A 25,119-nucleotide genomic window follows, 5' to 3' on the forward strand; every position below is an offset into this window, starting at 1 on the left:
AACTGAAGTGCCGTCTTTTATTGTGCAATTAGAGGCAAAACTGTGTCCAATGTAAAATACAACATTACTGTTTATCAGTTTTTAATTCAGTAGTGGTTGGAACACTGAATTTTACACAATACTGCAACTCAGTGGTAAGAGCGGGGATCACTGCTGAAACCCTCTGGCTCTTAATACTGTTACAATACTATTGGTAATTTTCCTGTCTATAGCAAATACTCCATGATCAAATAAAATGTGGTGCTAGAACATGGTAGACCTCAGTGCCTTAAAGTAATGATTTTCTTGGAACATTTATTGAATTTGTGTAGTTGTACAGGTTCATAGCAGAGCCTGTAGGCCCCATTTTATTTTACTACTGCATTCACTGAAGGTACCATGGAGGAAAATGCTGACTGGACAGAGGGGTAGTAGGGCTATGTTATATTCAGAATTTAGGTAGTTCTTATATTTGGGACAGTTACCACAGAAGTATAGTGTCTAACACTATATTTAAGTTCTTATATTTTGGGATTGTAATGTAGAAAATTTGTTTTATAGAGTACTTCACTTTAATGCTTTAAACTAGTGTATTTGAGTAGTGTTTGCTTTTATTGTTTTTGTTATTGTTTTATAATTTGTTAGGATCCCCGTTAGCAATGCCCTAGATCACAGCTAGTCTTCCTGGGGTCAGGGGCCAAATGGATATGTATGTATGTTTTTAAACAAAACATGCAATAAGCATCACAGTCCACACAAATCAACACATTTGAAAACATATATTAGACATTACATCGCCATTATTGTGTGTGTTGTGCACAGTGTATTCATAGCAGGCAACAGACGCCAGGAGGAGATACACAGTAATGCCAAGGACACTCCCAGCTTTCATTATTATTTAAAGTATCAGGACTTTTATTGTGAAGCGTAAGCGGAAGTGCACTTCTTCAGTTCCTCAGGTCACAGGGTTTCGTATTTAGAGGTAACCAGTATGGCTACAGCTGCGACACCAGCGGTCCCAGAACAACAAACGCCTAAAATACCGCCGCCGGGACCTATGACTGGGCCGCCGATAATAGATGGCTTCGATGCTTTGCAGAGGAATCATGATGAGACATTCAAAGAAAAATTAACGAGAAAAACCAAGGAGAACCCATTCGTCCCCATAGGTGAGTTACACAAGCCGCAGGGAAGCGTGAAGTTACTCAAGTGCAGCATCGAGACGGTACAGCGTGTCCTTTATTCTGCTGTTTGATCAAATCAGTGATATCTTACTGTACGACGGCATTTGAAAATTTACCACTCTCAGCTGAGGGTGGTAGGAAGCAGTAACTATGTTAGGCAACAGCAGCCAACCTGTGTATTTGTCAGCATTCCCCTGTCAGTCCCCTGCCAGTCACTTTGTTGTCATGAGTGTTGATGGATGACTTGCTCAAATTTTAGACGAAGCCGAGTTAGATTTGTTTTTGTGTCGTTTGACCCTCTCATATATTCTGTGAAAAGAAGTCAATCCAAATCATAAGAACTATTTTCTCAACCATCTCTGAAACCTGTGCTGTAAGCTATTACACTGAGTGGAGGTGAATTACCCTTTAATGTTAAGACTTGACAGCTCATGCTGCACTGTCATCATTTATTTTTATTTATAAAAGTGTGATCCTGGTAAAGAAGTGTCGTAGTACGCCTTTGTTGTATCAAAGCTTTCATCTTCCTGTTGTATGTGACATTAGTCATGTGCTCACCACTTTTACCTTATCTATGCTCATAGTCAACCTGTCCGGTACCTGTACTATTGTTCTGTTACATCCTGGTGATAAGATGTGATTTGCTGTTTGTCCTTCAGGTTGTTTGGCAACTGCAGGAGCGCTGACGTATGGTCTTCGCACCTTCCAACAAGGGAAAAGCAAGCAGTCCCAGCTGTTCATGAGGGGACGTATCATCGCTCAAGGCTTCACTGTTGTGGCCCTTTTGGTTGGTGTCCTTACCACAGCTCTGAAATCCAAGCAGTGAAGATTCACTGATCCAACACCTCTGCCATCGCCAATTCAACTTAACCACCGTGCCGCTGGGAATCAGAGCAGATTTAACTTGATATTGAACTGATCTTACTGTGAATGAGTAATACAGCATTTTCAGCGGCCAACACTATTTATTGCTGTTTGAAAACTTGCTCATGGTGGTTAAAAAAAAAAAAAACAAAAACAAAAAAAAGACTAAGAACGCAAGCTGAATTTTTCTTTGATTGTGCTACAATAGAACCGAGGCAAAGAGCTAATAAATAAATAAAAAAATCTTGCTTCTTGATCTTCAAGGTTACATTTTAAATGTTCCATGTGTTGTCACTGAAATGATCTACACCTACATGTCCTCTCATATAAATCTTAACTTGGAATCTGGTGTCCTGTGTGTATTTGAGATAAAACATGACACTCACAACGGTATTCAGGGGACATCAATTTCTTATACAACCTTTATTAAACAAGTTATTTAAAAAATCACCAGGGACGTTTATTGTGAACACAGTTTTTATATTAATGGCTGGGGTGAGTAGATGGAAATGAGGAGAAATTCAGACAAAGACTGACCCAGTCTCAATGTCCACCTTAAACTCTGACTTTAATAACATGGAAATCACTGAGTGGGGAGGGCTCCAGATGGTGTATTAGGAACTGAACAGCACTTTGTGAAATCACTTTACCTGTGCAGAGGCATTTTGGTGGCCAGTTAGGTGGGACACTTGTATCGTGACAATATAAGTCTGAATCATGCCTTTGTAGGATAAGATTAGACACAGAATTAGCTGCTGTGTACCTGCAAACACATCTGAGTGCTAAAAATTGTGTATAAATCCCTCAATCATGCCAGTCTCACAGCCTTCAGGAGTGTGTGTCTGAGAGTATATCATTTTAGCTCCTCACACATCGGCTGGACAAACTGGGATTTAAGTGATAATCTCAAGGGTATTTTAATGGCAACAGTCTTAACTCTTGGTAAATATTTAAGGACAAATTAATTTAGGGTGATCGTACTCCACTGTTTTTATTTTCCAGTTCCCTTTTAACATTCACTTTTTCAGTATTCATAATGTCCAAATAGGCAACATGTGAAACAATGTGCAGACATTACTGTTGAAACTGACACCTTGTTGATTGCTGTTTTAAAAATATAGAATGCATTTTAGTGTAACATAAAATGATGCATAAAACGTTTGCTGAGAAAACCAGTGAAATGAGAAATCGCACAAGCCGTTAATCGTGTGAACTCTGAAAATTTAAGATGATGGCAGAAATCTTTGGTTGTGATTTTTTTTTTTTTTTTTTTCCTGAAATTTTGCCTAATTGAAGAGGAAATTCATCCAGGCTAAATACTCAAAACTGGAGTAAGAGCGAGATTAAAAAGGCCACAAGCTCATGTACGTGAAAGAGAAAAATATGCAAGCTACTTTAAATACGGTAGGGATATAATACAACAAACGTGAATGAAGAATTTGTGTTCAGAATGAGGCATAAGTGGTTACAATCTAATCCGTAACAGTGCTCAATAAGTAAGTGTTTGACATTGACCATAATGCTAATTTATAAAAACAACTAAAAATTGTGCATCCAAAATATTGGCAGAGGCATGCAATAAAGTTGACCCAATAACAAGTTATAAGTTAAAGGGGGGGGGATAATGCTTAACTTACAGTAACAATATTTTCTTATATGTAGCAGTGATAAAACTGACCAGCTAAAGGATGTCGTAGCAATAGAGCAGTCCTTCATCTTCTCACAAGAGAGTGAGGTTAAGTATATTATCTCAGGCATCAAAGAAAGGCGGGAAGTTTTTCAAAGGTTATAAACATACCAGGAATTTTATGGAAAAGGGCGTACAAACTCTTCTGATGTGACGAGAGGTTAAAACCGACAAGGCGAACTCTAGCGAACTAGAGGGGTCTGTTTGAGGGAGATGAGGACAGAACGCATTCGAGAAACATCCTTTGCCTGTTTGTTGGTTTTGGGATTGAAGTCACAGAGACGGGCTACTCTCTCCCATTCAGATCCTGGGCTGTCGCCGTCGGTCTCTGCCAGGAAAGCCTCCTCTGATGCTCTGCGGGTGGGAGGGAAGACCAGGGAAGGATATGAATGAGATGCAGTAGTGCAGGGATTTCAGAACAGTTTCCACAACAGCAAACCCTGTCTGAGCCAAACATGGTGCTCAACCACAAAGATCAATCACATGAATAAGCACCTGTTCATGCATTTCTTTAAACCAATCATACACTTTGTTGAAGACATACTTAATATGTATTAGAGCCTATGGCCTGTGTAGCAATCAAATAATAAAAATGCAAGAAATACCACATTAAAAACAGACTGGTAATTTTAGTCTTGGGGCATGCATCAGGTGAAAATCAACTAGCGGTAATTTATGGGGTAGGGCATACAACATTAAAAAGCATAAGAATTCTAAACCTACACAAAGCCTATAACATCAGAGTTGGGCTGTTTGTAGAAAGCCTTGTCAGCAATCCTAGTACGCAGGCAAGGCCAAGAAAGCAGGAAAAAGAAGGAGAAAGGAGAACAGTTTCAGTGTCAAACAACAGGCAGAGAAAAGTTAGGGTCCGCATTAAAATGATTATGTAAGCGACTGAGAAACAGTTCCTATGAGGTGCAAATGAAAATGCTTAAAGTTTAAACTGGTCTGAGACTAATTACAGTCTGCACTACTGTAATTCACTATTGCACATACTTTGGTGTTCGCATGGATGAGGACTGTGACATTTGCTTTCTGCTGTTTGCATTCCTTCAAGCTAGCAAGCTTCCTGTTTTGTTTTCCAGACATTTTTGACCGGACACAGAGTTCTAGACTAATGTCTCATCAGAGGATTGTCTCTCAGTGCTTCCACAGACACAGAGGAAGAAACTGGCCAAAACTAGAGCACAGATACAAAGTGATACCGTGCCAGACTTGGACAGAGTCTGTTGGAAAGTGTGAGAGAAGAACGGGTTAGCTCGGTCAAGAAAAAGGAAAATGCTGCATTTTTTTTCAAGAATAATGTAGAACACTGACTGAGACCAGAGTAAATGAACAATCTTAAAGTCGAGAACAGACTGTCTTTATACAGGACATAAGCAAATTTGATCAGCAATATTTTCAATGCTTTAACATTTCTACAGGAATCACTCCAACATTTTCTCTGTTGGTGCGCAAGGTCGAACACAAATGCTTCAAGTGTCTACATCACTCATTAGATATTCAGTTTACAAAAGTCACACCTAATATGATTCTTATTCACATAGTGGTTCTGTAGGTACACAGTGCATCTGACTTGACATGTGCAGTAAAAACTAAATTTTGAATTATTTCTACTGAGAAAAAATGCAATCTGTCAATACAACACTTGGAGGTGTTAAACTGAGTAGAATGTGTTCATGTGGTGATCACAGCCTCATCACATCATAATGATAAACCAACTGTTACTTTCCTGCATGTTAACAAGGGGCATGTCAGATGCTAACCTGTTGTTGGCCTTGTTCTTTTCCATCTGTTCATTCTGGTGCACATGCCAGTCCTCTAGCTCCTTTTTGGCTTTCTCTCTCCATTCTGCCTCTGCTGCCTTGGATGCCTGAGTCTTAGGATGTAACAGCAGAGAACAGAGGAAAAACAGAGGAGAGAAGTGCCATATTGTTAGATGCAAGTGTGACATAATGAGGTATACTTACTTATCCTTGGTCAAAGATACATAACAAAAGGACAAAATCGCAGTGACTCATTACAGCTGCACAGCGGGAAGTGCCTAAAATACGATGAATAGCCCAATGAAATATCTTTGCTCACCTAATGCTTCAAGGCGTGTCTTCTGCTCCTCCCTCCACTTGCGTAAACTCTCTGGCTCCTGTCTCTGAATATCCACCTGGGCAATGGCTGCATAGTTGTCTGTTGGGCCATTGGATTCCTTTAGGAAAACATGAAATATGTACCCCATTACTAACAATTAAAAAAAATAATGGGTAAATCCATCACAACATAACATGCAAGGATGATCATACAAAAATAAAGAGAATAATAGAATAAAGTAAATGACATTACTAGATTGAGCTCTGAATAAATCTGAACATACACACACACACACACCACACACACACACACAGATAGACTTACTGTGATTTAACAAACAGGTTAAGCTCACCTGAAACATATCCCCATTCACTGTGGCAGACTCGTCCCCGAAACCGTCTAACATTGTGGTAAGGAAACAAAGTTTAATGTTAAGATGGACAAGGAGTTTTCCAGCTAACTAGTATTCCTCATCATCTGACTAACCTATGTTGGCTGACTTAGTCTTAACACAAGCCTTTGTCAGTGTTGCTTTATCTTAAACGTTACAGCTTCAGAAATGCAGCAGCACCTGTTTGGGCACTGATGTGATGCGTGTAGCTTTGTCAGTTAACAAGACAGGATATTCCGGTAAAGTGTTAACAGCTAGCCAGTGTCATTTAGCCCATTAACTACTACTAAAGTTAAACACTGTGTGCTAAACATTACTGTGGTTGTAGTCAGTCTTGTTAAGATGATAGTTACATAGTTTGAAATCTCTACGGTTACAACGTCAGGATGGTGTGCTTCACTAACGTTTACTAACGTGCGTGCAAACAAACGCACTGCCGTCAGCTACGCTAGCTAACAGCAAGGCTAACGTTGCATTAGTTTAACTGTAAAAGAGCAGATTAGACAGTGTAGATTGGCTGTGCTACATGACTGTATCAATTAGTGATGCTGTTGCTAACATATAGAGATAGGGTTATTGTTCTCTAACTCCCACCAGTACAGTCCAAGTACCGGTAGGCACATTAGCCAGCTTTAGTTAGCTGCTTTTCTTGCTAGCTGAAGCTGACGTTAGCTCAGTCACAAACTTGCCATAGTTGGCCGACTGCGCCTCAGTCGGCTGGTGGCTGTCCGCTCCCTCCAGCGCCCCAAACCCTTCGCCGTCGTTCTCTATCCCTGCTATCTCACTCTCCTGTTGAGCCAGGAAAGCTGCGGCTGGGTCCTCTTCAGCCTGGTGGGCTCCGTTGTCAGCCATTTTTCACAAAAGTGTTTACAAGTTTTACTGAGCCTGGTAGGTTTAGCTAGCTAATGTCAAAGCTCCAGAAATCAGGCCACCAGCTTTGCAACGTAAATTTAAACAACTTAAATGTTTTACACCAATATTCGCTATTCCAAACAGACTACTGTGGGCAACAGCACCAGCAAGTAAATGATCTGTAATATACAATCTAATCTTCGACTTCAGGCCTTCACTGATGATTCATGATTTCTTCACTTGTTCAGCCACAGCGGTGATGATGAAGCAGGGCAGCACCCTGAGGGTACCATTTCCCTTTTGTTGCAGTGTGTCTCCATCTGCTGGTCCTCTGCTGTATCTCTCTTATCAGTAAGCACTGAGATGTATTTGATCAAAAGTCTTACTACAGCAACATCTAAAAGTGATTTTCAAAGTGAGTTTCATCTTGTGCTACCACTACTTCTACTTCTACTAGCTACTACTGATAACACAATAGCACATATTCATGAAATGCAGCTCAGCAAACAATTGAAGTAAGTTTCTTTTTTAAAGAGTAAAAAGTAATTGATTGAAATAAAAATATATTTTTGTATTTTTCTTACAGAGCAGAAAGTAAGAACCACTTTTACTTGATAAAATTCATTATATATCTTTAGCCTGTCTGTCAACAGTAAAGATGTATTCAGACCTTTACCTAAATAAAAGTTGCCATAACACAGAGTAAAAATACTCCATTACAAATAAGAGTCGTGCATCCAAAATCATACCTTAGTAAAATTATTAGCAACATGAACATAAGCATCAAAACTGTATTAGATGAGTGTTACTTACCAATTTGGCAATATAGCTGGTAGTGGTTGGAGCTGTTTTGTACAACTTATTAAGTACAAACTTAAGTTTAGTCCATAACAATGCAACCATTTTTAAAACTCATTATATGCTCTGTAACAGTAACTAGCTGTCAGATGGTGGATTAAAATGTATCATATGTATGTATCTATTAAAGTTAGTATCTATATTTCTCACTGATATTAAGGAGGTGTACAAAGAGTGGGGTCCAAGAGTCTGAGACCACTTGAAGTGTATAGATCCAACTTTAAGGTAGGGTTTGGCTTGTGGTGCTGTTGAATTTTATTGTGTTATGTTGGCATATTGGTGTCTCTCTTTTTTGCTATCTCTAAAGTTTAAAACATCTCTCTAATTTGTCATATCAATTGCTTTACACACACCCGTGCCCAATTATTGATCAGTTTTAACTAATATCTGCTATGATTGTGGGACCTGACTGAGACTGATGTTCTGTTAAAACTAAAATTGTTGTAGAAAAATATTTATTAGTTTAGCTACTTTGTGTTATGATGTGTTGCCGCTTTTCTTTCCAAAAAAAAAAAAAAAGAAAGAAAGAAAACGTAATTTCTTTTCTTTATTTTGTCAGTCATTGTGACTGCCACAGACGAGCAGTGGATGATTTAACAGCTGAGATGTAAAGCACGGCCTCCTCTGGTTTTATAGCCGGAGTATGAAATGAAGCAGCGGCCCATGTGACTTCTGACGTTTCAGACGAGTCCTGCTAAAAAGAATTTGAGGGAATGATCCCGCTGTTCACCAAGGGGATCCACGGTGGCTTCCTGACGTCCGCTTTAAGGAAGTCCGAAAGTTAGCCTGCTTACCGATTGACTTTCTTATCCGGTAGACTGACTCGTGATGTCTGGCGAACAGAAGGAGGGACAGGAGGTAAGCTAATTCATTTTCTTCAAACATCTTGAATGCATTCCTTTGTGCGTTGTGTAACTTTTTAAAGCCAACTTTTTTCACAGCCTGAGATATTGAATGGGCTGTGTTGTGTGCAGATTATGGTTTTGGCTGGGCTACTCTGAACCCATATCGGGCTGAAGCGGTGCAAACTACTTTGGTAGAGCCGAGAGTTTGTTCAGTTTTCTTGTCCCTTGTCCCTGCTTCCTCCTCTATTGTGAGTGTAAAAATGTCAAAGTCTGCGTTGCTGTACCAGTCTTCAGTGTTCCCAGAGAAACCTTTAATTACCTGTTTCAAATTATTGTCTTGGACACATTGAAATCATTTAAAAGTAAACCCCATAAGCTCATAATTGTGTAGCATGTTAGCCAAAAAAGAAATAAGCGTGTAATTCCGTGTATTTGAAGATATTCAGCACTCCCATTGGAGGTATAAGTTCCTATAGAAATCGTGTAGAGACACCATAGGAGATTATAAATAGCAATACCATAAACAGGGACAACGTCACTTCAATGAGTAACCTTATCACTGACCACTGAGCATATTTATTGGTTTAATCGATTAAACGATTTTTCAACCGAGTTAATAGTAACAGTATTTTTGATTCACAGAAATGCATCCACTCATGCTGTTACCTCCACTGTCTCATTATAATCTGTTCAGACCGACTAATATTACCACTAACTATTATCACAAGTGGAATCTGACCTCCATTACCTGTTGCTGCTGTGAGTTTTTCCATTTATTGTCTCAGGCAGTCTGTCTCGTAATTGTTTTTCTTGTCTCCCGGACTTCTCTATTGGAGGTATAATGTGAGAAAAGTGACAGTAAACTAATTTACTGTTTATATGATCTAGAAAGTGTTTGCAAAAGTGCTCTGACAATAAAAAGCGAAAAGAAATAAAAGTACTTTAAAGAGATCACATTAAATTAGCAGATTTGCAAGTTTTATGGATGGGATTATTTTGGGTGCTTGGCTGGCTGCTTTATTGTATTTTAGACAGGAACCTGTTTTTTTTTTTTTTTTTTTTTTTTTTTTAAATATATAAGTTATAACCACACCCCTGTCTTAGTTTACACTTTCCCTGTACACGAGTTCCTCTGTTGCTTTAAGAACTTGATGTTAATATAATATAATTGCTGGTTCAGTTGTACTGTGTTTCATGCCCTCCAGAAGGAATGTAGAGGTCTGTAGGCTTCACTTAAGTTGTGGCTGTCTGCTGCTTCTCAAATGCACTTAAAAAAAAAAAAATCCACTGACTTTTATGCAGTAGGCTTTTGCCAGAATATAGGGGTAGTTGACGTTACTTCTCTCCGTCCTCCTCTACCCCCCTCTCCCTCTGTGACTCATGTGGGTGTTGGGCTGAAATAGTTTGGTGTAGTTTTACATTCCTTATATAGCCTCTGAGGAGTGAGGAGAGGCTAGGGCTTGCCTGTGTCACAGACAGTGTCGGGGGGTAGGGTTTGCCAACAGAGAGAGAATCTGCTTGCCCTAGCTTACTGACTCTCTAGCTTTCTCCCAGGTTTGGGCTAGCGGCCAGCCCTTTAGGACAAGGTAGGTTTTTCTGTGGTGGCCTCTTGGCTAGCTAGCTGTGTGCGTCGTGAAGGGCAATGACACCTGGCAGGGTTGAGAGATTGGGGGGGAGCGAGGGCAAGAGTGAGGGTGAAGGTACAGAGGTCAGTGGTACAGCTGTAAGAGCAAGTAAGAGCAAATGACATAGCCCTGCGTCTCAAGTTGCTTTTGGTTCTTAAAATTACCTGGTTATTTAGTGCCATGCCATCCACTGTCAATAAGCAGCTCTGGTGACATTTGTTTTACACTGTTTTCATGGTTTCACAGCTGAAATAAGTATGCAAAATATTTTAAAAAATCAAGTTTGCATGCTTTGGGAAAGTGCGCTTGTGTTTGATTATAACTCAGTTTAATGACTGAATTATGAATTGAATACGATGAGTTGCCTGAAGGAAAGAAGATGATTGTTGAATGTCACTGCTGTCTTATTGTCCAGGTGATTTATGATGCTCATGTTTTCTATGGTTCTCATTTGCATGGTAGTATAGTTTGGTACACTCTAAGCTGTGCCTCTGTGTAAATACTCCTCTCACGTTATGACGCAAGAGATGACACCCTGTTTGTGTGTTGATAAATGTTAGAATGTTGTGTCTCAGCTGCACAGCTAGTATTTACTGACTTATAAACCATGCAATTATCCAAATTCAGAGTGAAATTTATTTTTTTCGACCAAAAGACACATTTAACTAATTAATTCGATATGATTATTAACAGAACTTTTTCATTAACCTCATGTACTCAGTCAGTTTCTGTGTGGAACGTGTGTGTTTATGTTGGAGGTGAATGCAGACAACCAGCAGCTTGGCTGCTTGGATGAACAAAAGGATGTTTGGCCTTGGAAACCTTTTCCGGGCTTTTCGGCCTAATTAAGACACCGTTTCCCCCTCTCTCTTCCTCAAGGCTATGAACGTATACTCCGTAACCCTCAGCGGCCCAGCGCCGTGGGGCTTCAGGCTGCAGGGTGGCAAGGACTTCAGCATGCCCCTCACCGTGTCCAGGGTAAGAAACTGTTTGTCATTGGAGTCAATTTGTACCTCTCTGCATCTGTGGTCTTTGCTTTGAAGATCTTTCTGTAAAGTCATTTATCTTCCTACAAGCTTCTATGTAAAAGCCTTGGCATGTTCACAAGAGCCTGTTCAGAGTGTTCAATACAAGTCACCACCTAATGACCCCATCTGAGCGTATGCATTTCATCATTTGTTAGATTTGCATGGTAAAGGATTTCATCTGCAGACTGTGGTGTTCATTTTCATATCACTCCCATTTTATGGTGCAAAGGCCAGTCTTAACATGTAGCACCTCTGCATACACAGCATTCACTGGTCACAAGGATGCGATGCTGTCATTTGTCTCGCAGTGCTGTATAATCTCCATGTTAGGTCATTACTTCTTCACTGGACTAAAATTTGAAATACTCTATAAACTGCTGTTGCTATTGAAGAAAGCAGCAACCACTTTCCAGGCCTTATAAGTGCAGTGCTGCTTTGCCTGACGAACACACGGTCTTACACTTGCAGTCACACACACGCATGCGCACACATAAAATCATTCCAACATCGCTGCCAGCTATTGCGCACATAGATCTGGCATTTTATTATGCAGTCATTCTCCATTGGCATTGTTATATTGCTACCTTAGAGGCTGGAGTGATCTATAAATGTTAGACTGATTTATATTTATTAATTCATCACTTCCGTTAAATATGTGCAGTTTCCTATTTCAAAGATAATTGGGTGTTAATAGGTAATTATATATGGGTTAGTCTTGGTCTTAGCCCGACAAGGTCATCCCACATACTCTGTCTTTCACACACTTGATTAACACTGTGTGATAAATATTGTGCTTTACCAGTGCTCTCTGTTCTTTATTTCTTTGTTGTTACCAAAAAGTCACATAGTTTTAATAGAACATCAAGATGAAAAGCAGCAATCAAATGATGCACTACTTTGTGCTTTGATTCACTTTGATTAGTTTGTACAGAGTAGTGCAGTGTGTTGTAAGTAGTATTGCGCTGAGGTGTGTGTAATCCTGTGGTGAGGGCAGCAGTTATCACCAGCCTTGTCAGTACATGCCTTGTATATGCTCTGCTCTCTGGCAGGCACTGCAGTCAGAAACACAATGTTCCCCTTGGATTCATGACAGGAAGCATTTTCTTCTACCCATAAAAGACCAAACAGATGTTAAAACCTCATTTGACGAATGGCCCAAAACAAAACAGGGATTTCTGGTGGGATATATAGAAGTTGACTTACAGGAATTTCAGTCTAGACGGGCAAGGTGTACAGTGGGTTGCATGTCAGTGGGTGAGTCAGTAGCTGTTGTTGAATTATCTTGAATAATCATCCGGTGCAGGAGGCCGGTTTTTCTACAATCGAGGTACATTACATGTGCTGATTTTTATTTCAGTCACTGAGAGAAATATGGCTTACATTTACACTAGTGCAAATCCATTCTCCACCAGCCTCTTTATAAATTTTGTTAGACCCAGGTTAGTCTAAGCAGTTTGGTGTAAGATTGATAATCACTCCCAATCTGAAAAGACAAACAAACCCCCCAAAAACAACAACAGTATTTCTATGATTTGTGCCTTAACAGCTGGTTAGTGGCTAATATCTTTGTGGCTTGCTCTAGCAGTCCCTGCACGCCTCAGGGTGCAGGAGTTATAAAGATGTGACAGGTTTTCTCTCTTCACCTCTCAGGAACTGTTGTCCCTCCTCGCCATTGTCATAAAAGACTGGACAATGAATCACACAGACGCAGAGGATGAAAACAGCCCAACAAGGGGATATAAACCTCAAAAGATATACAGTATCCCCTCAGTAACAGGAAGAAAAGTCAGGCCTGCACTCACTGGGCTTTCACTGGATGAATTTAGTAGGTGGTCTTGCTTTACTGGCTTGTAGCTGATGAGATAAGTATCTCAACCCAGACAGTCAGCTAAAAGCGATTTCACAGTGAAGAACATGTGGAGTGACAGGACAAAAGCTTCAGTAAAACGCTGTGAGGCAAAAAGATCACAAGTGATAACTGCTGAAAGATCAATGCATTGAAGTGTTTTTAGATGACAATTAGTATTGCGTGAGATTTGATTTATTTAGTGCTCATTGTTATTTAGTAAATTTGACTTTGGTCTTACTCTGGGAGATTGTGACACTATCAATAACTTCATATTTAATCATTAACCTTGTAAAAGGAGATTTTGATCATCTTGTATTGATTTGGACAATTGTGGGTCTGCAATTTGTTACCTTGAATGTGTATGCGTGTGTGTGTGTGTGCGTGTGTGAGAGTTAGTAGATGGGTTTCTATGGACTATGGACTAAAATGCGCATGTTTCCTTCCTCCTCTGTCTGCGAGCCTGGAAAGCCATGCTTTCTCAGCATTCCTGAGATTTTTCTTGTATCCACCCTGTCGCTGCCAACAGACAATCCTCTTGTCTCCTCTGTGTGTCTAATATGTCTTCAGCACTCACTTTTCTCATCCATATGATGGACTCCCCCAGTCCCACTAGAATACTTTTCCAGTGAGATCAGAGGAACGGAGGCCATGCCAAGACAAACTGTTAAGTCACTGAGAAAGGAAAAATAACTTTTTGACCTAGCATAACATGGATACACCCATTTATCAACTGAAAAAATATGTTGATAACTTTTATTTGACCTTTTGTAGTATCAATGTCCAACTCTTTAGGTAAAAAAGCTATTTTCTTTTATTCATTTTACTTTTAGTAGATGTTTAAAAATGTTTAACCTGTTAAGTACCCTTGACCCTTTAGCATCCCATTAAGGAGAAAGAAAAATACAAAAAAAGCAGTTAGTTTCTCTGTTTAATTTTAATGTCATTATATGTCTTTCAAACTGACACAATGAGAGTGGTCACAGCCATGCATGTAAATACACAGTGCTTCACAAGCACCATCTCTACCTTGTTTGAACATGGACCAGATGCTGCTTTGCTCTGGTGAATAGACATTTCTATTAGGATTGGGAGTTTATCGTCACTGGCATTTAAGTTTTGTTTAAAGGGGCACTCCTGCAACTTAGCATTGCATTTCTGTGGTGTTGTGGCTGAGATATCATCACTTCTGGTCCTAAGTAGTAAGACTTGAGCTCTAAAACACTGGATCCTACATTTCCCATAACGCAGCTTGACTTTCTGCCACACCCTCCCTCCCTGGTAAAAGACCACGTCTTTCCCATGCCTTCAGTTTGCATCTCAAGCTTTTTGTTTTGAATTTGTAGTTTCAAAACCTTAGCTGAGATAATTTGATAACATTATCAGGGTTATTTTTTCAGACTTGACAAAGTTCTCTGTTTTGTTTTGTTTTGTTTTTTCAGAAAATAAGTAGGACTACCCATGAAATGTAAACAGATCTTCATGTGTAAAATCATCAGCAAAGTGTCCCTTTAACCAAGTAATTATCAAAAAAACTCAAGCTTTAAGTAACTTTATGTGTTAGTTGTAATTCTGTGTATTTCTGTGATCATGGTAGTACTAGTTTATAGAACTATAGTTGAATGTCTGCGAAATGATTATCCTCTTGCAGTCATCTCAGATGGGTCAAACATAGGGTAAACATCCAGTCAGCCCTCAGCCATACGAGCATATGAAAGCTGACCTCTGATAATCTTGAGGCAGTCAGTTGAGTTGTTGCGAGTTTGATCCAGCCTCCAGAAACTGCCCACACTCCCTTTACCCTTTTCTTAAGTAAAATTATATCTCTCTCCTCCACATGTTTGCAGCAACATCCTGTTTAAACAGGAAAGGCATAAAATTTAGGAAGCAAGATGTCATCATAACGCTGTTTCATTGCTGTTTCAGTTGAGTCTGCCGCAGTCTGGGGCAGCCCTGAAACTCCTTTGAGGAGTTTCTCCATATATCTGCCCCAGATCTCGTGCCACTGTGATTCCATAAACATTATGATACTATAACCAAGCTTCCTGAGCACCATCTGGTTTCCATCGACAAACACATGCCACGCCACTGAAATCAAATGTTGGGAGGAAATTACAGATGATGTCATGTCAATAAGCGAGTGGGGAGATATGTGGATGTCTCTCCACCACCACAGCTGGATGTGTCATCCAGTCTTGTATTTGTGTGTCTCAGTGTGTGTCTCTGACTTGTAGGCCATCTGTTGCTTTATCACTGGTATACTTTTAAACACCCCACCCCCAACTCACACACACAAACTCAGGAAAAAGAGGCCTTGTTAGAGGGGGTGGATTAATAATTCAGTACTTTGGTGATAGATTGCCCGCAGGGGGCATTTCTTCTGTGGCTCATTGGATGTGAATGTCTTATGTTGTGATCAGTGCAGCAGTGTTTTAAGGTGAGTTAGTGCTAGGTGTTCCACTGCAGTCATTACGGGGCGACCACATACTTGCAGGTTTGGTTTTCCATTTCTCAGAGGGATATTTATGGCTTTGCATCAGCTGTGCTGTGTGAGTGATGTAAGGACAGACTGTCTCTCGGCCCCCAAATAGCTGTGGAAAGAATAAAATTGAGCTGGTGCAGAGTTACATGGCCAGTATATCCACAGCTGTAGATAAACTTTAGGGCATTATTAGTTCAACCCAAAACAAGAGTAGCCAGCTGAGAGCAAGTATGAGGCCCTGGCTCACCTGTAGGGTCAGTCAAGGGAAGCACTTCAGAAGTGAATTCAAGATGTTGGATTTTGAAAGGTTGGTTAATTCTTTGAAATATGATAGCTCACCAGATCAGCTCTGTGCTCTGCCAAAAAGCTTTGAAACAGGCTACTGAGCTAATCCCGTAGTTGTGAATACCTTTAGTCGTACAAATGTCATACCATTGGTGTGAGATGAGCTCCAGTCATATTTGCACAAAATAATTTATGACAAGATGAGCCTGCTTCTCGTTTGTTATGTGCATCAGGGGCGCTGACCATATCAAAATGCCATCATTGTGTTATCGCTGCTACATGATGTTATCGTACATCACGGCTGCACCAACATGTTAGATCCCTGGTTGTTGTGAGGCACAGTGCAGTGCATTGCATTGCATTCAAGAACATGTTTTCCACTGTCCTTCGACGTATTGACAAACTGCTGGGGGGGTGTAGGGTTTCCGTCCGCCCCCTACCAACCGAAGGTCTGAGCACAGCAACTTTAACTGCTGCCTTCTCAAGTGAGGGAGCAGCTGCACTCTGAACCTGAGCCAGGAGCACAGGTGTCTGTGTCCATCAGTAACTCATCTCACACACACACATGTACGTACATATACAATCTGCAGTCTTTATGGCCTCATATGTTCTCCTCTTTAATCTTTTTCTCCCCTTACACTTACAGGTTGACAATACTGGTAAAATATAAGTGAGTGTTAGGCCACCATTAACCTCCAGAACAACTTCACTGCTCCTTTGCATAGATTTTCCAAGTCTCTGAAACTCCACTGGGGAGATAAAACCATTCTTTAAAAAGATTTTCCCTCATTTATTATTTTTGATGATAGTGCCATAGATCACTGTCAAACACGTTGCTTGAAATTCTCCCATATGTGTTCAGTGGGTTTAGATCTAGTGACTCCATACAAACTGATTTGCATTATGTCCCCCTCGTATGGAAACATCTTGATCATTGTTCCAACTATGTTTTTATTCATTGTTTTCCTTTAATTCCTTTATTGCTAAATGTAACTCCCATGAAGAGCTTTAAAAAAAAAAATAAAATAAATTCTGTCCATATTCTATGTTGCATAGATATCTATCACTGTACTGGGTAGTAATATTTCACCTCCTTAATTTTAACAAAGATTAAAGACTGTTTATTGTGTTAGCATTTAACAACTACAGCTCCCTAGAGGCTTTGACAGCGCTTCTGTGGCTTAAACTAATGAGACATGTTGTCGTTTAAAGCTAACAAAATAATTGTTGTATTTTCGTAAAATGACGAGGTGCTCAAGTTTTACTAGCCAGCATAGTAGTAAAAATGAGGCTGCAGCTCTCTGTAGTGAGCCTCAGTGGCATTACGCCAGGCTGTGCCCCTCTTCAGAATATGTCACATGTGTCCATGTCATAGTTGTTTTTCTCCAGTGTAAGCTGTTCAAACTCTTTGAAGTTCTTTCTAAACTGGAGAAATTATTTCTAACCCCTCTAATTGCTTTCAGTGAGTGCAAATCAAAGGCAATTAAAGTGATGTTTGAACTTGGCTATAAAATAAGTGTAGCTTGGATTGCCTCTCAGGAATGCATTTCTCCCTATTTTTAGCTTTAGCCGTGTTTTGATTCAAGGCAGGCTCTAACTTTGTTGTCTTTGTGGGGTACAGAGTAGTTCTTCAGCCTGAACTGTCATCATTTTCCAGAGCATATCACCTCCCAGCTCACACAAGTGTTTATGTTTAATGTGCAGAATCAAAGCGGCAAGTGTGATAGCTTAGCTGAACATGGCAGAAAGCTATTGATTGAACCACTGAGCTTTTGATGAGCTAACATTTGCAGGGATCCATGACATCAGAGAGTAATCCTAATAGGTTTTTTTTTGCCAGAAAGCCTGGCACCCGCTCCCTTATCTGATGCCGAACACTTTGTACTCCAGTTATCTGAGAATTTGACACAAGTCTCGAGTTTCATTAAGCCGCATGGCCAAGCTGACTAAGCCCTTACTAAACACGATTTGGCATCGGCACTGTGTATATTTAGTGGTTTTAGAGGACATGTCAGACACGGTAGTATGTGCACATGTAGAAAACCATTACTTCCTATACAGACTATGGCAGGTTCTTCCTGTTTGTAACAAGACTCCAACCTCCTTTGCTCTGACTCAGTATGTCTGCGTGTCACCCCGAGAGGATGATGTCATGCTTTTGTCAGTGAAATTGGTCAATGACTTACCTGTCTGGACGGGAAAAGAAAAAAGGGATGGGTTGTTCTAGTAAATGATGATGATAACTATTTGAAACATATGGTCTGTGTCTTGAGCTCTCAGAAGTTCCTCTCACAGTCTGAAGTCACATCTGCAGTAAATCATATGCTGATGACTGATGACATCATGATGACCCATAATGCCTGTTCCTGGTAGTGTTGAGTGAAATATCTCGACTGGCTTGTCAGACCCAGACACACAGACTCCCTGAGTTGATTAAGTGTTGTTAACAGACAGTGCAGCAAAGTCAAGCCAACAAGACCAAGTTTGTAACACTGGTTTTGAAAATATTTTCTTTTTGATACATGACATATTAACTAGGAAAACAAACAAAAGTGAAATGGAGCAAAGCTTTAAAAATGTACATTGTGTTTTGAGATTTTTTTTTTTTATCATTTCAAATCATCTTTGAGAGAACAAGATACAAGATGACTACAAATACTGCAGAGTTGTTGTGTTCATATAATATTAAATAATCATCTGCTGTGTGTTTTTTTTTTTTTTTACAGTTAATAAAGTTGTACTTTGGCCCTTGGACCTTCTCCTTAGATCACATTTTGTTTTCTTCCACCCTGTGTTCCTCTGCGAAAACCTTTCAACATATTCCTCTAACCTCTGTCTGGTTTCTGTCCCCGTGTTTTCTTTTCCTCCAGCTGACCCCAGGTGGTAAGGCGGCTCAGGCCGGCGTTGGGGTGGGAGACTGGGTGGTGTCCATCTGTGACTCCAATGCAGAGGACATGACCCATGTGGAGGCACAAAACAAGATCAGAGCAGCAACAGACTCCCTCACCCTCACCCTCAGCAAGTAAGTTGCCTGGCAGAGCATGATGCAACAAACCTGCTCCACTATCACTCGCCCTCTATTTTATCTCGGTCAGCAGCATAAATCACCAGAAAACACATATCCTCCTTTATCCTTACTTTGGGGGAAAAAAAATGAGATAGCAGAATGTCCTTGAATTTTGGCCCAGCAAGACAGATGGCTGCAAAATACATTTTAAGTTATCATCACACTCATTCCATTATTTTACTAATAATGTAAGTAAGTAAGTAAGTAAGTAAGGCTTGAGTTAGTTTTAGATTTGGACTTGGCTCCAATTTTAATTTTACTCATAAGTGACAACCCCTCTAGTAGATGCTGTCAAAAAAGTAATTATTTCTGCCAGGGAGGTTATATTTTTGATCCTGTTTGTCTCTTTGTCTAATGCTGTAGTTAGCAGGATATTTCAGAAACTAGTGAACAGATTTTAGTGGAATTTGGAGTTAGTCCATGAGCCAAAAGAGAATTAATTAGGTTTTCGGTACAGATAGCACTACCATATGGTCATTTATAAAGCACGTAATGCTTTTGCTCATTAATCCTGAACTGAGGCATCGAAGAAACCTGACTTATATCTTTGCATAAAGTTCTTGTCCATTTCAACCCACATAGAGTTCAATTTTTTTGCAGACTGCAGTTTGTTTTTTCCTTATAGAAATCTATCCAATCTTCACTGAACTGGTACAGTGCTAAGCATATTTAGGTCTATTTTTAGGTTTTTATATTTATAACATGCTGTTGGCAAAGCCTGGTTGAGACAAACTGTAGTGCATTTCGTAGTTTCGTCCACATTCAGAAGACAGAGTGATCCTGCAAAAAATGATTTCATTTTATTTATAGGTGGTGCAGTTTTTAATGGCTGTAAGTTGGTGGTCATGAGTCTGACCCACATGAAATTTTGCACAATTAACCTTTGTACAAATGTTGCCATGATGTAGGTATTCTTCAAAATTCATTATTGTCTTTTATCACTGTATGTATTTTGATGCTAGTTCAAATATAGATGAAGGTTAAAAACCTATCGACGTGATAATTTATTGAAGTAACAAGGGGATTGTGTGATATTGGCAGAGCTACACACTCTCTGAATTCTTCCTAGCTTAGTATCTTAGCAATATTCTGCCCTTTTCATCCACAAGAAGCAAAAGCAGCAGTGAATAGTCTGTAAGCCAACTGCTCTCAGGTAGATACACTGGCCTTTGTTGGGTTGAAATACCATTTTCATAGCAGCCATGGGCACCGTACATTACGCCTCAGCTTCATAATGACATTAGAAAAATGCTTGTTAAGTGTGAGCCAGGAAAATCTATTTTTCAAATTTTGCCTGAGTTATTTTAATTTGATAAGCTTTGTACAGGCAGCTTTCATACCTGCTCATGTAACCGCTGCCAGAAATTCCTGACCGATAAAGTATCTCCATAGACGACAAGCCAGAATGTTTCATCAAGAGCTTAATTATGAGGAAAAGATTCCCCTCACAAAGAAAGATGGAATGTAACCATTCAAGAGCCTGAAGCATTCGGAAAATGAGAAGGTATTGACTTGCTAAGTAATAAAGATGAGCCACGCTGCCGTCATGGGACTCATTTTGATTCTGTGATACTCATAAGTGTAGAGGTTGTGATCACAGCTGTAACACAGCTATTTTCACATCTAGTTCAATTTGTTGTTGCCTGCCAAGAGAATCAGCTGTTAAGTTCTGACAAATCATCTTTGTTCACTTAGTTTGTTGAGTCAGAGCAGCCGCAGGTCATTTGTATTACCTTCCAGATGAAAGCAGAGCCAGAACATAAATGAACAGTCTTAGACGTGCTGCATGTTGTTTGCAATATACCAGCCTCTCTTCCTCTCTTAAATTCATACAGCATGGTTGGGTCTATCGGTTCATGTTTTCCTTTTACAACATTTTTATTGCTGTTTTTGCAACATGAGACTGGGAGACAAGAGGTCGCCAAAGCTATAATTGAATAATCTTTTTAGTCATTTAAATGCCAAACATTAGCCGACTTGTCAAATGTGAAGATTAAATGACTTTCTTAGTCACACATGAAAGTAAACTGAATATATTTGGCTTTTGTACTGTTAGTTGGACAGAACAAGACATTTAAAGACCTTAGGCTTGTGAGATATTATAAACAAAATTATAAATCAATTTACTGACAAAATAATCAGCAGATTTATCTGTAATAAAAAGCAGTTGTTAGTTGCTGCTTTAACATAAAGCTACTTTGTCAGTGTTGTTTGAATAGAACAGCTTGAGGATGGTGAGAGGAGAGAAAGCATGAAAGAGGAGAGATGAATAAGAAGAGAGGGAAAGGTGGGTGGAGGGGGAGCAGAATACAGAAAATGTTACTTATATAATGTCACTGTAATCTTGTGTGTAATATGTAGTTTAATGTTACTAAATACTGCAGCAGGTTATTACGACAAGAGTCACTGGAGCTGGTTGAGATATTATCAAAGATCAGTCTCTTTGTTAGCAAAGAGCTGTAATTCCCTTTTTTCCATAAAGCCAACAAGACACTTTGCTGATGTTGCATGTATTTTTTATTTCCAGCACATAGAGGTTACACACTATGCTTTCGACCTACCAAATGCCTTAAAAGGAGCGTGAGGGAGAGGGAGAGAGAGGGAAAGAGAGAGAGGGCTTGAGTTTGAGAGTGAGAGGGAAAAGGCAAGGAGAAGAATTAGAAAAGAGAGACTGTGAGAATCTGTTTGGCTTTGTGGTGAAGGGAGAAGGATCAAGAAAGGTGACGTCATGTAGAGGGAGAGATGAGGGTTAGTCAGTTGTCATACATGAGGCAGATGTGCCCCCTGTCTGTCTAACAGGGTCTGTTCACAGAACAGAAAATTAATGATAAAGATTATTGTTACTGTGCCTTTTTAAAACACTAGTCATAAATCATCATAATGAGAGAATGGCTTTCTTCCTTTACCTTTAACACACCGTGACTGGTGTAATATCTTGTTAGACCTGTAATAAGAGAGCATGTTTACTTAACAGCAGCTATACTTTTCCTGCTCTCTGTGGTTTTGCCTACTCTATTTCTCATCTCCTTGTGGAGTCCAGCTACAGTAAACATTTCACATTCTTCCACTCTGACTCCTTTCCCATGAATCCCCCAGTCTCCCCTCTTCATCTCGCCCTCTCCTATTGTTGTTATATTGTAAGACAAGCAAATATTGTTTCCCTGAAACACTTCTCAGAGTGGAGCTATTGTCAGTTTTATTTATTTGTATCTTGGCTGCCATCCATGGTTTCTTTCATGTCAAGAGAGGAGGACAGCTGCACGGTGATGAGATATGGCCTATTGTTTGGTTTAGTGCCTCATTTTGTTCAACACCAATGATCATCTCATGTCTTTTATGGGGGAAGATTTTGGCTTTATCCAGAACCTTTTAGAAGGAGTGAAATCAAAAAGAGACGGGCAATAGATTTTCAGCTTCAAAGAAAGAGGATAATGTAGCATCTACAGTGACACACTAGGTTCGTGTTTCAGTGTTTCACTGCTAGTGGCTGGCCTGGAGGGTTGTGGTTGGAGTATGTTGGTGATGTGAGCGATGTTGATAACAGTATCATGGGAGTTTTTTAGTCTGTGGAGAAACTTCACTTTTTATCTGACATCAGCTTGAAAACCGAGCATGCATCATGTAAAATAAATGACCCATGAAATGAGGCAGGAAATGATCTCATACTGCTCATATTCAGTTTCAGCGCAGGTCAGACTCTGTCCAAGCAACTTATTCCATGAGGCAGTGACTTAATTACTTCCATGTTTGTTTATTTGAGTTCAGTTTGCCCAAAAAATGCAGAAACAGCCATTATACACATTCCTTATATCCCTGAGTGTGGCTCATCAAATTGTGGGTTAAGGCGCTATGAAGCCCCATGAATGTCACATTGATTCGTCTTCCCATAAATGTGACATGCACAGACATGTCAGTATGCTTTGCCCTCACTCCTCTCTGTGTCTGTTCAGCCCTGCTGTCGTCCTTTATTTAATGTCACTCTGTGGTTGACCAGGCATTGACATGAGCACTTATTCATTCCTTATTGACACAGGAAGCAGTGCCCATTGTTTTGTGTGTGATTGTGCTCTGAAACAATGAGGGTGGCTGCAGGGCTGGTTCATTCTTGTTTAACCCTGTTGTAGCTTTGTGTAGCTACAACAGGGTTACAACAGGCAAACTACGGTCAGGTAATGGTGGTGGTTTGTGTTTAGTTATTTTAGGAGCCACCAGCTTTGTAAAGCTGGGCGCCTCCATGTTTAACGTGTGCAGATAATTTAATGAACTATCCACTGTGTTGCTCCAGTCAGCAAAGGCACAGCAGCAATGTGAATCCCAGGATTAGAGTTAAGACGTCTACAACATTGTCCCTCTTGCAGTATTCTTAGCTGGCGGGAGGGTGAATCTGAGGACAGTACAAGTCTACATGAAAAGTACTGAGGTTTTTGTTGTTTATATTACCACAGCAGAACAAACTTCAATGATTATTACAATTGGATTCTGGGTTTCTTTCATCATTTCTATCACTTGTACCATCTTGCTGTTTAGCTTAATTGCTGAGATATGGGCGGACAGGGACTTGAGACAGTGGAGTCCATGGGGCATGCAAACATAAGCAGTTTTAGTAAACACGTCCAGTTTAACCCAATTATCTAAACCACATGTTTAGATATGAAAACAAAGGTGATGATATGACCCAAACTGTCAGTAAACATCCGCCATCCAACAGTAGATGTTGTCTATATCGCACATGAGTCATGTTCATGCAGTTTTTTGATGCAATGGATAATTATATTGGATGTTTTGAGTGGATTTTCTTACATTCTTACGTCTATGAATGGTTTAGATACGTGGGTTAAAGTGGACTTGTTTAAAACCCATCTGATTACTTGTTTGCATTACCCCTCATAAAAGTACCTCAAACAAAGTTCCTGAATCTCCCTGTCAAAGCAATTAAAGCATGTAAGTAGAGTGTTGCTTTTTGTCACTGTTTTGAGTCCTGCTATTAGTCTTTGTGAAATATGAGGTTGATATTTCACCATGAGTAACACAGTAGTCAAACTTATTTATCACTGGTCATTGTAATTTAAATTGAGTACAATGAATAACAATAGCAAAACATGATTGTGTAGTCATATTTCAGGGATGGTTTTGCAGTATTAGTAACAATGAATTGTAATAATGTTTTTAAAATATACTCATTCAGTTGTTGAGTTTATGTAATATAAAACACATTGGAATATGGCTGTATCAAACACAACTTTTCCTCTCACTACAAACTTTTGTGATTTGGAAATTGCATCATTCAGACCGTAATTTTTGAACAATGTTTTAATTACTCTTGCCATCTTTTCTTTCCACAGAGCTTTCAAAGCGGGTGGAGACCAGAAGGTAAGTCAATATTTGTCTGAAACACTGAGCTCACCCCTGTATGAGCAGTTGGATGCTTTGGCATGGTCTGCTGCCGGACTACAGTGACACTGATTGAATCTGAAACTTCCTTTAATCAGTGTTCACAACTGGCCTCAACAGTGTGTTATGTCACTTTGTGTTTAAATTCATCTAATTCACCTGAGTCACCTGTCAAGCTCTCACAGAGTCCATGCACTGTGCATTAGCAAAGCATCAGTGAGTTGCTAAATGAGATGTTTGCTGGATGGAGTGTTGTGAATCTTTCCTTTGAAATTCCTTGTAGTCTTATTTTGTAATGCCTTGCACAATCCCTGGTGCCAGAGAAATACTTATACATTTAAGTTTCACTGTCAAACCTCTCAAGAGCTGCTTGCCCAGCTGATTACAGTTTGAATAGCACAGTGGTGTCATGAACTGCTTTGTGCTGCACGCTGTTTTAGGAAAGCAGCTGGAACATAATACACACACAAAGTCAATGTTCCATTTTAGTAGGTGTTCTTTTGCAGTCCATGCATAATGCTCAGTAAGGAATCTCATTAGTGAGACATGTCAGTCAAATATGACAATTTCTCACTTTGAGCATTTTCATTTTACTGGCAGTGGCAGATTACTGTGGCCAGTCCTTGGCTGACTGCCAACACAAATAAAAT

At 39.8% G+C, this 25,119-nt stretch overlaps 3 protein-coding genes across 4 annotated transcripts in view; 2 read left to right on the forward strand and 1 right to left on the reverse strand.

Annotated features, from left to right (window-relative positions):
* Window positions 1–921: 921 nt before the first annotated feature.
* Window positions 922–2,371, forward strand: higd2a (HIG1 hypoxia inducible domain family, member 2A). Its single transcript, XM_018675603.2, has 2 exons — window positions 922–1,148; window positions 1,823–2,371. Exons 1-2 carry the CDS (start codon window positions 971–973, stop codon window positions 1,987–1,989), a joined length of 345 nt encoding a protein of 114 aa, XP_018531119.1. The 5' UTR covers window positions 922–970; the 3' UTR covers window positions 1,990–2,371.
* A 49-nt stretch (window positions 2,372–2,420) lies between these two features.
* cltb (clathrin, light chain B) lies at window positions 2,421–7,342 on the reverse strand. Its single transcript, XM_051072595.1, has 5 exons — window positions 6,880–7,342; window positions 6,152–6,198; window positions 5,768–5,917; window positions 5,481–5,677; window positions 2,421–4,068 (listed from the first exon to the last, which is right to left on the reverse strand). The coding sequence occupies exons 1-5, from the start codon at window positions 7,040–7,042 to the stop codon at window positions 3,897–3,899; spliced, it is 729 nt and encodes a 242-aa protein (XP_050928552.1). The 5' UTR covers window positions 7,043–7,342; the 3' UTR covers window positions 2,421–3,896.
* A 1,210-nt stretch (window positions 7,343–8,552) lies between these two features.
* The window catches only part of pdlim7 (PDZ and LIM domain 7), a 31,627-nt gene continuing 15,060 nt past the window's right edge, over window positions 8,553–25,119 (forward strand). The window contains exons 1-4 of one of the 2 annotated variants that reach the window (XM_018675602.2): window positions 8,553–8,758; window positions 11,250–11,348; window positions 18,882–19,033; window positions 24,421–24,448. In XM_018675602.2, coding sequence (XP_018531118.1) covers window positions 8,729–8,758; window positions 11,250–11,348; window positions 18,882–19,033; window positions 24,421–24,448 — 309 coding nt within the window. In that variant the 5' untranslated portion in view covers window positions 8,553–8,728. Of the gene's footprint in view, window positions 8,759–10,169; window positions 10,332–11,249; window positions 11,349–18,881; window positions 19,034–24,420; window positions 24,449–25,119 lie in introns of those variants that run through there. The other variant, XM_051072214.1, reaches the window with a different exon arrangement.

This window comes from Lates calcarifer, linkage group LG8 (genome assembly GCF_001640805.2).
Source record: "Lates calcarifer isolate ASB-BC8 linkage group LG8, TLL_Latcal_v3, whole genome shotgun sequence".
Lineage (NCBI taxonomy): Eukaryota > Metazoa > Chordata > Actinopteri > Centropomidae > Lates > Lates calcarifer.

Coding starts and splice junctions, on each gene's coding strand:
- higd2a (XM_018675603.2), top strand. CDS start 971: ATGGCTACAGCTGCGACACCAGCGGTCCCAGAACAACAAACGCCTAAA. Junction 1,149..1,822: donor GAACCCATTCGTCCCCATAG/GTGAGTTACACA, acceptor TTTGTCCTTCAG/GTTGTTTGGCAACTGCAGGA.
- cltb (XM_051072595.1), bottom strand. CDS start 7,042: ATGGCTGACAACGGAGCCCACCAGGCTGAAGAGGACCCAGCCGCAGCT. Junction 6,199..6,879: donor GGCGCAGTCGGCCAACTATG/GCAAGTTTGTGA, acceptor CCACAATGTTAG/ACGGTTTCGGGGACGAGTCT. Junction 5,918..6,151: donor TGAATGGGGATATGTTTCAG/GTGAGCTTAACC, acceptor GTTTTCCTAAAG/GAATCCAATGGCCCAACAGA.